This window comes from Xyrauchen texanus, chromosome 6 (assembly GCF_025860055.1).
Source record: "Xyrauchen texanus isolate HMW12.3.18 chromosome 6, RBS_HiC_50CHRs, whole genome shotgun sequence".
Lineage (NCBI taxonomy): Eukaryota > Metazoa > Chordata > Actinopteri > Cypriniformes > Catostomidae > Xyrauchen > Xyrauchen texanus.
Genome location: NC_068281.1, coordinates 14,496,665 through 14,511,302, shown reverse-complemented (window position 1 = coordinate 14,511,302; position 14,638 = coordinate 14,496,665). Strand labels below are relative to the sequence as shown.

The 14,638-nt window shown below is 40.3% G+C and overlaps 1 protein-coding gene across 1 annotated transcript; it reads right to left on the bottom strand.

Moving 5' to 3' along the window:
• Window positions 1-9,784: 9,784 nt before the first annotated feature.
• Window positions 9,785-13,617, bottom strand: LOC127645003 (pulmonary surfactant-associated protein D-like). The gene is made up of 4 exons (XM_052128492.1): window positions 13,487-13,617; window positions 10,810-11,014; window positions 10,628-10,714; window positions 9,785-10,499 (listed from the first exon to the last, which is right to left on the bottom strand). Exons 2-4 carry the CDS (start codon window positions 11,012-11,014, stop codon window positions 10,024-10,026), a joined length of 768 nt encoding a protein of 255 aa, XP_051984452.1. The 5' UTR covers window positions 13,487-13,617; the 3' UTR covers window positions 9,785-10,023.
• Between the last annotated feature and the right edge of the window lie 1,021 nt (window positions 13,618-14,638).

Genomic DNA, 14,638 nt, shown 5'->3' with positions numbered 1-14,638 from the left:
CACAGGGTATAAAACACATAATCTTCTTTGTCTTAAATTAGTTAACTGTTTTATTGTTAATTAGTTTTATACAGCCCACCTTTGCTATATAACATTTGCTTTCTCAAAAGACTGAAAGAACACACTGCCAGTGACATATGTTGTGAAATTTGCATTTATGAATTTGTCACACAACTCTATCTATAGTGATTTGAGGATTACAACATAAGTGATAATCATAGTCTTATAATAGTTACCTATTGCTGGTCCACCTACATTTTCACAAAACATACTGTTACATACTCCACCATACACTGTTGGTAAGTCACTAGCAACCCCATGTAAATGTCCACAAAACTTCCTCTTTGTTTTTTTAGCTACTGAGACATTTAACATTATGTAGAGAAAGCTGTACTTTGAAACAAAAGGTCAGTTTTCAATTTCAGGTCTAAAAGAATTGTTCCGGATTCAGTAAATTAATCTCAATCGACAGCATTTGTGGCATAATATTGATTACAACAAAAAAAGTATTCAGACTTGATACATTCCAATATTACAACTTTGTTGTCATGACAACATAAGGTTGGTAAACACTTGAATCAAGTAAACACTGTAAAATAGTCAAATCATGTTAACACTTATAATGTTTATGAATACATTGTATATATTGTGGCTATACTTTTGAAACAGTTTTTGTTTATGAACTAGGACCATTTACTTCCACTGTAGGTGCCTTACTCTATCCGCAATTTTTTATTTTTTTTATTTGTGGTATTCAACATTATTTCACAAATGCTAATGGTTTATCTTAATTTGTATAGAACCCAAAACATTCCTTTAAGGCAATTGTTCCAGGTCAATTTTGAAATTAGAAATGTTATGAGAATGTTAACTGCTGTTCTGTTTGTGTAATATAATCCACGACTCCAGTGGTTTAATCCATGTCTTCTGAAGCGATCCAATACATTTTGGATGAGAACAGACCCAAATATAACACATTTTTCACTTTATATCTTTAAATCTGCAGTCTCCTTGGCAATCATAATTTCAAGCTCGACTACAGAAATCATGATCATGCGTAAAGACAGCAATGGCAAGATGTTCAGTGAAAAAGGAGTCATAAATTGATCTGTTCTCAACCTAAATAAAATTAGATTACTTCAGAAGACATGGATTAAACCACTGGAGTTGTGTGGATTACATTTATGCTGCCTTTATATGCTTTTTGGAGCTTCAAAGTTTTGGTCTCCATTCACGGGCATTGTATGGACCTACCGAGCTGAGATGTTCTTCTAAAAATCTTAATTTGGGTTTTATGACTTTCTCAATCTTTTGACTCAAAAACAAAATTATATACATTTTAATTGGAATATTGTTTTTTACTCTAGCAGACAAGTTTGTAGAATACATGGATATAGATGCATGCATCAATAGTGGAGCCGTTTAATAATTACATTTAGGTGTGACTGGATTCAAATGAACTTGAGGCACAATGTGCAAATGAAAAACAAATATAATTTGTGTTATTATGCCCACTGTTTGGCTATGATGCAAGGAATTAAAGTGAGCAAGGCATGTAAAGTGAAATTGCTGTGAGGAGGCATATTTTTGTGCTTTATTAGTCTATATCCTATATGTTTAAACAACAATATTGATTATTACAGAAGGTTTCATATGACCAAAACATTTGAAAAACTATGTAACTACTACATTTATAGCAATTACAGTATTTGTTAGGTAGGCTTATATCTTATACACTGTATACTGTAAAAGTTTTGGACGATATATTTGGCAGTCAGATTTAAAATGTGTGCCTATTAAACATTGATATTAGAAGATTTTGTTACTTTTTTTCTGAACATGGAATAAATTTGGTAAAAAATCAGATGTCTCTTTCACATATGATCGTATGTTGACCATTACAACCAGCGTTATCCTAATGTCCAGAGTCAGATATTATAGCACCACAGTCTTGTGTTCCCTTATAATCATCAGGTTGACCATAATCCCAGTTGGTGAATACCAAGAGCCTCCCCAGTGTCCACAAACTGTCCCTCTTTTTCTCTGTCCATGATGCCAATTAAGGGCTTTTTACCACTAAAACCCACAGACTACTGATACTTGCAATTAAGCTTGGTTTTATGCTGCATTTCTGGGCAAACAATTGTTCCACCAATGTACTTGCAAAGTTTTAACACATTCTGAAAAGTCACTGCATTACCATCAGTAGAGTAGCATTTCTGTCCAAATTTCATGAAGTAGCTGAAACTTGCAACTTTCTCAGTCATGGAAATCTTGGCATTTAGATGCTGGATCTCTGATTTGAGGGATTCAATCATACTTTGACTTCCAGCAGACTCTGAAAATAGATAAGCGTTTATTACAAAATAAGTGTTTACTACAAAATGCTATACATTAGCCGCAGGAATTTGTTGGGCCGCAAGTTACACTCCCCCTGAGAGTAGTGGCAGCAACCGGGCCGCCCACTGGTCAGATGGCCATCTTTACACCTCGGCTGTCTTCTTGAAGAGGTCAAGGTAGGCTTTGGAATCATTGGCAGGCCCCATTTTTACTAGGGTAATCGGTTGGACGGTCGAGGTGGGCTCCAGAGATGCAGCAGCAACCCCCTTGTGGGTGATCAGGCTACGGAACGCCTGTCTGTCTTCCGCTTGAGCCTGGAGCAGGAGTTGAAAATGCTGTTCCTGCTCCAGCCGCAGCTCGACGAGGGCTTGGTGCTGGTTCTGATGGATGCCAGCAAGGGTCTTGATCATTTCGCCCAGTGGTGAAGATTCCATGATGACGGATCTCCTCAAAGATTTTCCTGGGTTTGGGCACCAGTGCAACACAGCTCAAGGTTCGGATGCTGAAAGGAGGAGTCAGGGAGCAGAAACACAGTTCAATTTTTCTGCCTTTAATACACATGTTCGCACTCTGATCTGTGCTTTTTTTTTAACACTCAGGTCAGTAACAACAACACTAAGTGAACACGTCAACGCTGCACTCTCGTGTCACCCTCTCTGCCTTCTCTGGCATTTTGGCTGGTCTCTCCCCACCATCAGTGTAACAAGAAACAGCTGTTAGGAATTACGCCAACCAGTTTGATGAGCCACACCACTCCCTCTCTCCTGCAAACAGACACATGACCACAAACCCATCCCCACAGACACGTAGCCTTTCTATTCGTAATGGGATTAGAAGCCACTAGTTATCGTTTGAGGTGGATGGTGAAAGAATCCTGGTGCTGGCAGAGCAGCCCATTTGAAGTTTAGGGAGAGAATACACAGCAGATCTGTCAGATAAACACATGGCAGGGTTGGTTCTGAAACAGCTGAAAGAGGGCTTGGATAAAATAGACAGTTGTTATCTCCCAGGCAAATACAAGGTCTGGTGTTACCGTTTTACATTGTATCATCGCCTGATGCGACCGCTAAAGATGGGTGAGATCATTGCAGTGGCAGTGGCAAGGATGGACACCAAGGCTGGGCTTGCTGAGTTGTCTTTCAGACATAACGTTGTTTGGAAGAAATGGCTTAGAACTGCCAATAAAGTCCATCACTCTGGGTTACAAGCAGGAGAAACCAGGCTGTTCATAGAACTAAGGGAATCAACAGACCAGTCAGTGGGAGCTTGTCAAGACATTGAGACATTTAACAAATGATAAAATGTGAGGTGCCACACAAGGCACAGCACGGAGGGAGGAAAGGTCAATCCTAGTACATGGAAGTGAATGGTCAATGATGGTCGACCTTGGCCAGCTGCTAAAATTTCCTTTTGAGATTTCCATCACCTCTTTGAGGACGGACATATTGTTATGGCCAGCATCAGCTAGGAAAATCATAATGATTGAACTTACTGTCTCATGGGAAGAGTGACTGGAGGCAGCCTATGAGAGGAAGAAGATAAAATATACTTAAATGGCAGCCAAGTGCTGGGAAAATAGATGGAGGGCTGCCCTTACCCTGTGGAGGTCGGGTGTTGAGGGTTTATTGGAACATCAATGCAGCACCTGTTGAAAAATATAGGTATCTTTGGATCAGTGTTGAAGAAGTCTCTGAAGGAAATGACAGAGAAAGCAGAAAAAGGGAGCTTCTGGCTATGGATAAGAAAGAAGGATGAAAGTGGGGTGTGCAGGAGTGAGAAAGTAGTACTAGGGATCAACTGCTATATGTGGCAAGGTAGCAAGTAGAAGAGGAAAAGGGTGGGGAGGAACTATTTCCGCTGACCCACTCTGTCCTTATTCTGGGGTTTCTGAAGAGGGATTGAGTAGGGGAGCAAAACCAGGCCAAGCTAGGCTTTGGAGGGGCGGCTGACATAGTCTTGCGGATCGCCTCTCATGTCGCTCACCTACTTAATCTTCTGGAGGATTGGTTTAAGGACAGGCACTGGATGGGTGGTAGGCAGAATTTGATAGCTTGTGTTTTTTCTAACAGAGAAGAGGCCTTGGACATAGGGTAGGTCTGCTCATGGGGGTGGGTATTGATCCCTGGTTGTATGGTATGTCTTGATGGGAAAGGAGGAATGTCTTGATGGGAGAGGAAGAATGACCACTGCCCCACCACCAGGAGATGTTCTGTGATTTATGATGTGAAACAACCGTGATAGGTGGCTCCCAGCTGATGACCCCGTAGCTTGACAACTTAAGGCACTGGCAGAGGTGCGGCAAGCAGTATGTCCAGCAGGTTTTATGCACATTTATCTGTGCATCTGAGCCACTGTTTTTACTGCAATTGTGGGAAATTCAGAAAATCAGTTATGTAAATTATGCAATAAAGCCTTTTTATGTGAGCAAAATACAAATGTAACCAGAACAAATTCCATCTCACATGTAGTGGTGGATAAAAGTGATTGCAATTATGTTTTTTCTATATTGCTGTATCAAACAAACATCCATAATAGCCAACTTCATTAGTCTCATGCAAATACAGAGGAATGTAATTTTTCATTGCTCCAGATTGGTGGGACTTGTATACAGGACAAAGGCAAGTTATATTGCCGAGTCTTTTCACAAATTACAATTGTTGCAAAATTGCACCTCATGCATCAGTTTGCATGATCAGTTTGACAATAAATTATTTCACTATATTATACAGTTCAACATTTCTTTACCCAGTCATTTGGTTCGGGTGGATATCATCATACATTTGCATAGATCTCTTCGCTGAATGAGTTCATGCCACTTTATTGAAGTTCGCTATTTCCAGTTTTTTCTTTTTCAACTTTATTCTCAGCTATTTTCAAATAACATTCAGTATATACCAGTGTGTTGTAAGAGTCCAGGTGAAAGCAAATTCCAATGCCCAACAAGTCAGCAAAACTAAAATCACACTGACTGGAGAGATGAGGGTCTTCTGTTTTTAAATCTGAGAGGTCTGTTATTGTTAAATCTGATGTTCTGGAAAAACTGACTTCGCACTCTGGGATACGACCCACACAATGTGCATATGTCCAATGTGTTTTCAGACTTGAAAGCATCTTGTCAGTCTGAAGAAGACAAAGCCATAAAAAGAGTTACCTTGTTCACCTTACCAATTAGAGGAAATTGGATTGAAAAGTAAATATACTTATTATTGAAAAAACATACAGTATGTTGGGCACTATTCCTTCCTTGTAAATAGTTTTAGATAAAAGTGTCTCCTAAATGTAAATGTATTAATTGTGTACATTAATTGTAGAATGCACAAAACTGTACATTTATTATTTGTTTGTGTACATATATTGCTTATATGAATGGCTAATATATTGTGATATTTTAGATTTTGTCTACATATAACATATTTTGTTAATATCATATTATTATTGCAGAATTATGTTCTCAATTTTATCTGAATGTTGTATAGGGCCAATGAAGTGGTGCACATGTTTTTACATTTTAAATGATTAAAAAATGCATAAAACAAATGCAATTCACACAAAACAAATATTTTAATACAACTCTGCTATGATGAAATGGTTTAAATTTCTGAGTTCAGAGTCATTTTGATGTATTTTCTGAGGCTTAAAGTAAAACATTATGGTGAAACCATCCATAGACAGTAACAAAATTAAATAAATAAATAAATAATTAAAAGCATGTTGTAATATAGAATAATGTTTAATGAATATTTTTGGATTAATATGATTAATATTTTAAAAACTTTTGTCCACGAAATCATCTTCATCTGCACCCAACATGTAGGTAACTATTTGACTGTTTATGTTGACAAACAACATAAAACAGAGAGGGTAATTTTTGACCCTCAAGATTTACGAGTTTACGAGAAAAAAAGGAAAGAAAACACACACACACACACACACACACACACACACACACACACACACACACACACACACACACACACACACACACACACACATATATATTTATGTATGTGTGTGTGTGTGTGTATATGTGTGAGCATGTATTTATCACTTTGTGGGGACCAAATGTCCCCATAAGTTTAGTAAAACCCGACATTTTTGACCTTGTGGGGACATTTTGTCGGTCCCCATGAGGAAAACAGCTTATAAATCATACTAAATTATGTTTTTTGAAAATGTAAAAATGCAGAAAGTTTTCTGTGAAGGTTAGGTTTAGGGGTAGGGTTAGGTTTAGGGGTAGGGTTAGGTTTAGGGGATAGAATATAAAGTTTGTACAGTATAAAAACCATTATGTCTATGGAAAGTCCCCATAAAACATGGAAACACAACAAGTGTGTGTGTGTGTGTGTGTGTGTGTGTGTGTGTGACTAGGCCAATAATAGCCTGCAATTGGACTACATACCACAAGAGGTCCCCCTTGTGAATATGTGTGGTGAAGTAGCCAAAATAAAAATAAAAAGATCCCTGTGAGTATGCGTGAGCTGGTTTTTGTGTGTTGGATGGGAGAGAAGGGCCATTTTTGAGGAACAGAGTGAGAGCTCACTCAGGTTTTTTAAGTGTGTTCATTGGGCAGTCGACGAATTCAACTATCGCATAGAACTTACGTTCCCTATCTGTCACTCACTCGACGTTGTGTCGATGAGTTGACACTAGGGGTGGCTTCTGCGGAGCCCAGACATCTCTGATCTTGAGAAAAGGCCAATGGCAATTGACGTATGGAATTTGCATGCCACTCCCCCGGACATACGGGTATAAAAGGAGTGACGCTGCAAACACACATCAGATATCTTCTTCGGAGCCGAGCGAGCAAGTCACAGAGCTGAATTCCTCTGCCGCCTTCATTCATCTCGACACGCTGTTGGATCTACAGCGCTTTCCAGTGGTTCTCCACCTCGCACACTACGTTGTGCTGAGCACACACCCCTGGGCGTTTCAGCAGCAGAGAAAAAAAAAGGTCACGGAGTGAATTACTTCGTTTATATGTATTTATATACCTACCTATATACATATATATATATATAAAACACAGAAAAAGAGTATATATTTCTCTAAAAGAGTGGCGCAAGCGGTAAGCATCTTTTTTAAGATGTCTTTCCGTTTGTGTTTATTTCCTGGTTGCGGTCGATGTCTTCCCCGTCTGATGGCCTCGATCGCTGCCTTTCGTATCTGGGTGCCACACACCTCAGTGGGAGCCTCTCTGCTGGGTATTCCCCCATGGACCTCCCACTCCCCGACACGCTTGTATGTTCCAACCAAGCTTTCGATCGCGATATCGGAGAGCTGGTTCGTCATGTCTGTATGTAGCCACCATATCGGCACATCACGATGCAGTGGACGGTAAGTATTTAGGGAAGCACGATTTGATCATTAGGTTCCTGAGAGGCGCGAGGAGGTTAAACCCCCCCAGGTCGCGCCTCGTTCCCTTGTGGGACCTCTCCCACAAGAGGTGGGAGTTCTCTCTGAAGACCGCCCTCCTGACGGCGCTCACCTCCATCAAGAGGGTAGGAGACTTGAAGGTGTTCTCTGTCAGCAAACTGTGCCTAGAGTTCAGTCCGGCTTATTCTCACGTCATTCTGAGACCCCGACCGGGCTACATGCCCAAGGTTCCCACGACCCCATTCAGGGATCAGGTGGTGAACCTGCAAGCGCTGCCCCAGGAGGAGGCAGACCCAGCCTTGGCATTGCTTTGTCAGGTGCGTGCTCTTCACATCTACTTGGATTGCACGCAGAGCTTTTGAAGCTCCGAGCAGCTCTTTGTCTGCTTTGGTGGACAGCGGAAGGGAAGCGCTGTCTCCAAACAGAGGATTGCCCACTGGGTCATCGATGCCATCACTATGGCATACCACGCCCAGCATGTGCCGCCCCTTGCTGGCCTACAAGCCCATTCTACTAGGGGTGTTGTGGCTTCTTGGGCGTTGTCCCACAGTGCCTGTCTAGCAGACATATGTAGAGCTGCGGGTTGGGCAACACCTAACACATTTTCAAGGTTCTATAACCTCAGGGTTGAGCCAGTCTCATCACGTGTGTTATCGGGTGACACAAACAGGTAAGTTCGGGTCAGCTGGCCGGGTGTATTGCTTGTGCATAGTGCCTTTCCCCTCCCTTGAGGTGAAGACGTGCGCTCTTTCCCCAGTTGCGTTCGCAAGATGTGTGAACCCTGAACGTTCTTCCTCCCTAGCCTAGTGGCTGTCGAGTCTTCGGAGAGGCTCGCTGCCACCCCAGTACGGGCATCACTCAGGCCCCGTACTGAGGTAAGTGCTCCACATGTGCTGGTTGTCCCCTAGGCAACCCCGTGTGATGTATATTCCACAAAATGGTTTCCCTGCCGGTAAACCACGTCTTCCTTGGGTAGAGGGCCCTCTGTCCTTGGTCGCTGTGTTTGTAGTAACTCCTCCCCCTTGGGTAGGACCTACCACGACGCCGCTCCGCACAATGTGCTTCCACTCCTATCCGGTAAGACTGTGTGTTGTATTCCACCTAAAATCCCCTCCCTCTCAGGGCAGCCACATAGACTTTGAGCGTGGAGGGTGTGCGGCCCGCCTCCAGCAGCTCTTGCAAAAAAGGCGAGTACACTTGATATCTCGCACGATTTGGGGTTCAAGCTCTTGGTATCACACCAGTCACTGAACACTTTCCACTTTTGGACATATAAGCGCCTCGTAGAGGGCGCTCGCGCCTCAGTGATGGTTCTCAAAACTCCACTGGGGAGGTTCTCGGGAACCCGTTGAGGGGCCATGCATGGAGGGCCCACAGATCGGGGCGGGGATGAAGAATCATCCTATTGGTCTGCCTGAGGAGGTCTAGCCTCAACGTTTGCAACAACGCCTTGAAAAATTACTCTTTTACTCAATCAAAAAGCGTTGCAGAGGCGAGCGCTTGCAGTAAAAGGATATAGCGATGCGCGCCGGATGGCGTAGCAGAAGGCTTCGAAGGCGGCTGAAGGCGCCGGCGTCCTCTTAGCGGTCCTGCTGTAGGCTTTTCGACGGCGGGCGAAAGACTCCAACAATCCAGAGGATCCAGCGAAGAGAAGGTCTTTGCTGAAGGAGATTAAATCTAAAGAACTCTCATGACGGGGCGCCTAATATATAGCCCTAAGCCACGCCCATCTTGGCGGGCTCTGAGCGCGCGAGCGCGAAGCGCGCGCCCATTGGTCGCGCGTTCAGAGTCGCCCCGTCATTGGTTCGAGCAAGTTGCTGCAGCACAGCCAATGACTGAGCTGCCTCACTCATTGCTGTCTGCTGTGCAGCTGCAATGCGTTTTACATAAAGACTTCAATATTTCTGGAGAAACTGAGTTTTCCCATAGTTTTCCCTACTTACACAATAGGAGAGACCTCTCGATAGGGAACCACAGACATTAATGCTGTGTCTTTCTCGAGCTAAAAATGAATTAAGGAAAGAATCAAGGAAAGTATCTTTTAATAATAATACCTAATATTTAATACCTTTTACTTGATGGTTACACCACATTACATTTATTTATTTTTTTTGTAGGAAATGCTACAGTATGTTTTTCAAAACTTTATTAAACCAAATTCTACTCAAAGATTACATTTCTACAAACTTAACATGTTTTAAACTAGATTTTTAAAAGATGTATCACCTCAGACAACCTTATTTGACAAATAAGGTTGTCAGAGGTCATTAAAATGACATACATCCCTTAAATGTATACATTCTATTTGCTTCACATATATGTTTCACATATAATAGGACGTAAATCATCACAATTTCCATCGTCCCAAAAGCCAGAATGATCTATGACACCACAATGTTGTATTCCCTTATAATTATCAGGCTGACCAGTGCGCCAGACAGTATAAGTCAAGAGCTTCCCTGCAGTGTCCACAAACTGTCCCTCAATTTCTCTGTCTGTGATTCCAATAAATGGTTTTTTAGCACTTATACCACTGGCTACTAATACTTTCAATAAAGCTTGATTTTCTACTTCATCTCTTGGCAGAACAATTGTTCCACCAACATCCTTGCAGAGTTTTAACCCATTCTGAAAAGTTGCCACAATTCCGTCAGCAAAGTAGTACTTCTGTCCAACTTTTCTGAAGTAGCTGAAACTTGCAGCTTTCTCAATCACAGCAATCTTGGCATTTAGACGCTGCATCTCAGAATTTAGGGATTCAATCACACTTTCAATTCCAGATGACCCTACAAAATTGTATAATTACATATGAAGGTCTTTAACAAGATGAACAATTACCAGTTTTTTTGTATCTTTTAAAACTGTGCATGGAAATATCTACAATTCTAATAACATTCTAGAACTTATACACTACCTGGAGGACCTGTGCCACCCCTCTCTCCTTTGGCTCCAGGTGGGCCATGCGGTCCTGCTTTACCTGATGGTCCCTCCACACTCACTCCTGTGACAGAGGCAAAATAAAACCCCATCTTTCTCCATTTCTTTATTTTCACTAACCAGCTCGATCCTCAAACAGATTTTCTCACACACACTAACCTGGGTCTCCCTTCTCTCCTTTGGGTCCATACTCCCCGTCTTTACCATCTCTTCCATCTCTACCAGGCAGACCATTGTGTCCAGGAGTTCCTGGAACTCCACCATAAGCAGGACAGTTCATGTTCTGCGGTTCAGCTCCATCCAACAGTTGCAATAAAATCTGAAGGAGAAGAAGGGTGCTGAGGGACAGCTGTAACAGTGCCATCTGGAGGTACACAGTGAGAAACATTTGAATAATAAAAACAATTGTTTAGATACTTTTTATTGTTTATTAGATTTTTTGAGATTGTGTGATGGGACAGATAAATGACTTAACATTGATGAACCACAGTAGTCTCATATGTGCACTTTTTGAAAGTCACAAAAAAATGTCTGCCATATGCCTTGTTTGGGCCACCCATAACAGGGAAAAGGGAACAGCTTTCAGAGGCCCGGCCACAAAGGGGAACCCAAGAGAGATAGATTAACACCCCAGTAGTCGCCTGCACGCATTGCCGCAACAAATACTGTCGCTGTAACAAGATCCAGAGCAGGGGTCGTCAACCTTTTTGAAATGTAGTGGCATTTTTCTATTTTCCTTGTTAATGCCTGTGCTGACGAAAAAAGATATTGGCGAATTCAAATCAAAAGTGATCGTCCCTATGCCCTACTCACTACAAAGGATAAAGCTCTTGATGTGGGCTCTCTAAAGAAAGCATTGCATTACAGTTTGATTGTAGCATCACAATTTTTTTTTGTGAAAAAATTAACTTTCTTTCTTTTGTTTGTACCAAATCTTCAAGTGACGTCCACCTTCCTGAAGTGCCCTTCAAATGTAGTTTGGCAAACACCCCATATACAGTTCTGGAAAAAAATTAAGAGACCACTCCAAATGTTCAGCTTCTCTGGATTTACTGTTTATAGGTATGTGTTTGATTAAAATGAAAATTTTTGTTTTATTCTATAAACTACTGACAAATTTCTACAAAATTCGAAATAAAAATATTGTCATTTAGAGCATTAATTTTCAGAAAAACTAGTAAAAAACCAAACAAACAACAAAAAAAAAAAAAAAAAAAAGATGCTGTGTTTTCTGACTTCGAATGATGCAAGAAAACAAGTTCATATACATTTTTAAACAAAACAATACTAATGTTTTAACTTAAGGAAGAGTTCAGAAATCAATATTTGGTGGAATAACCCTCATTTTCAATCACAGCTTTCAGGTTTCTTTGCACACTTCACACCAGTCTATCCTTTAGGTGAGTGTATATATATATATATGTGATTTTTCTAAAGTTTGAGTCCACTTCTATTTTACATTCTTCTAATTTTCTAATTTTTTAAAATTTTTATTATTATTACAAATGATATTATCAGCATAACAGTTTGAGTAAAAACCCGATGGTTAGGATATAATCATGATCCTGCATGTGAATACTCACAGAGCATCGTAAAAGTTTAATGAAAAAAAAACCTGTCCTTTTGTAGGCTACTATACAGTTAATGTCACAAATTTGCTTATTTGATTACTGATCACGAAATTTTGTGAAATCTTAAAAATGTCTCATGTCATACAATATTTTCAAAATACTAGCACTAGCCTACTAGCATGCAATCAACAGTGAATCACACTCAATTCGGTGAATCACACCAACAAAATCCTAAAACTTTATTTCCAGGTTTAATTTATATTTTGATTAGACTCAGATTTTTATGTTTCCTCTTTTAATCGTTTAATGTAATTTTGAGTGTGACCATGGTTTAAGGAGGGTGTACCTGTATGCTGGGTTGGAAATCTCAAGGATTCATAGTGGTGTTTTCCTTATTACATCACGTGTTGTTCTGAATGCATTAAGAAACAAAAGAAACACCGAATGTAAAGCAAAGCGGGTGCGTTTACTCGCGTGATTAACCGAACGTGAAGCGCTGCCGGCTCATGATGTGGGAATGGCTTGCATGGGCTGCACGAGTCTGTTGTGTATAATGAAGTCTCATCACATTTTAACTTTTTGTTCCCATTCAGCCCATGAACATTTTTTGTGTGATCATGAGGAAGGATTACATCAAGATGTAGATTGGATTGCAGGTGCGGAAATTCATCTAAATAAAATAGTTTACTCCTCTCTCACTGTTGCTGGCCTGCAAGTGAGTACCCCTCCGCAAGCCAATGCTGGCACGCGTGCCACCCCTGCTCCAGAGTCTTTACATTTTAAAAGCTTTCTCATATTACATTTTGAGACAGAAAAAAATGTTATTCCTTTTTATTGATTAAAACCAAAAGCAATGTCTCGATCTAACCGATGTTGGTCAAACACACACACATCAATAGGCAACAGATCATTATTGTCACAACCAAACACATTATTGTGTACACCTGTAATCAGTGTCACAATATCTTATGATCACTCATTATCTCACTTAATGAGAACTATTATGCAATGTCATTTTAATGCTGAGATAATGTCTATCAACAAAATATGGCAGTTTATTATTTTACCTATTTTAATAAACAAATTCAACATCATACAGTGTTTAGCTAGAAGTTTCTTACATCTTTAATGCTGATCATTAACATTTTTTTCAAGTCCACTGTATCATTATTTTCCTATTATTGTTTCCTATTATATTTGTAAATATTGTAGGAAATGTACTGCATTTATTCTCAGATATTTAAAAAAAACATTCAGTTACATACCAGTTTAATGGAAGAGTCCAAGTGACAGCAAATGTCCAATGCCCAACAAGTCAGGAAGACTGAAATCACACAACTAACTGCTTTAAATCTGAGCGGCTTGATACTGTTACAGTAAATGTGATGTTCTGAAAACAAACCTCTCAGGAATGTGTAGGAGAGTACAGCTTGATCCATTACAAAGAATGTGTAAACACATGCCAGGAAATTTGAGTTAAATCAGTTGAGGGGGAGTTTACTGAAGACAAAGTTTTCCACATTTCCAAGGGCAGAAGAGAGCATTGCAGAAAATGAGTTGAGGATCTAAACTTGAACTATATGCAAATTAATTGACATTATCTCTTTCACATTCAGAGAGTTCTGATAGTTGCAGTACAGATACAAAAACATCCAAACATGGTCCACGGAGTGATGGTGGCATAGTGGGCTAAAGCCCATAACCAGTAATCAGAAGTTTGCTGGTTCGATCCCCACAGCCACCACCATTGTGTCCTTGAGCAAGACACTTAACTCCAGGTTGCTCCGGGGGGATTGTCCCTGTAATAAGTGCACTGTAAGTTGCTTTGGATAAAAGCATCTGCCAAATACATAAATGTAAATGTGGTCCTGTTCAATTACAATACATGCATGCAATCACTGAAAGATACAGGTCAGAGCTGAGTCAAACTGTAGATTGAGAGGGCTTTTCTCCTTTTAGAGGCCAGTTCCTTTGGCTTAATCACATGACTCTCAAAACTCCAAAATATTCATTAGACAGAAGACATTACACAGAACAAACAGAGGACATGTCATCCCCTTAAGGTTAAGTCAGGCCTTACTGGAATACAGGCTTGTACCAACTGGAAAGCATGAATATAGAGCAATTAGTCAACAAGCAACAGAGCAAAATTAATCTGAAATATACTTTTTATGACTGCTAAAAATGTATATGTGTCAGTAAATACATGGGATACAATAGTAACCTATAAATAAACATTGTGTCTCTTGATTCATTTTTATGATCAATTAATTAATTACAACTTATATGTTCTCTCTGAGCAGGGCCAAACAAGTACGCACTGTTACAGCATTCCTGACATGGGTCAGCAGCAAATTACAAGAAAACCCTTAAGCTAAGAAAATCCTTAGTGTCAATAGCCATAGAATTATAAAGTT

Excerpts from the sequence above, each read along its gene's own strand:
- LOC127645003 (XM_052128492.1), bottom strand. The coding sequence starts at position 11,014 with ATGGCACTGTTACAGCTGTCCCTCAGCACCCTTCTTCTCCTTCAGATT. Across the intron at positions 10,715-10,809 it reads AGGAGAGAAGGGAGACCCAG|GAGTGAGTGTGGAGGGACCA; the intron begins GTTAGTGTGTGT and ends CCTCTGTCACAG. Across the intron at positions 10,500-10,627 it reads GGGTGGCACAGGTCCTCCAG|GGTCATCTGGAATTGAAAGT; the intron begins GTAGTGTATAAG and ends ACAATTTTGTAG.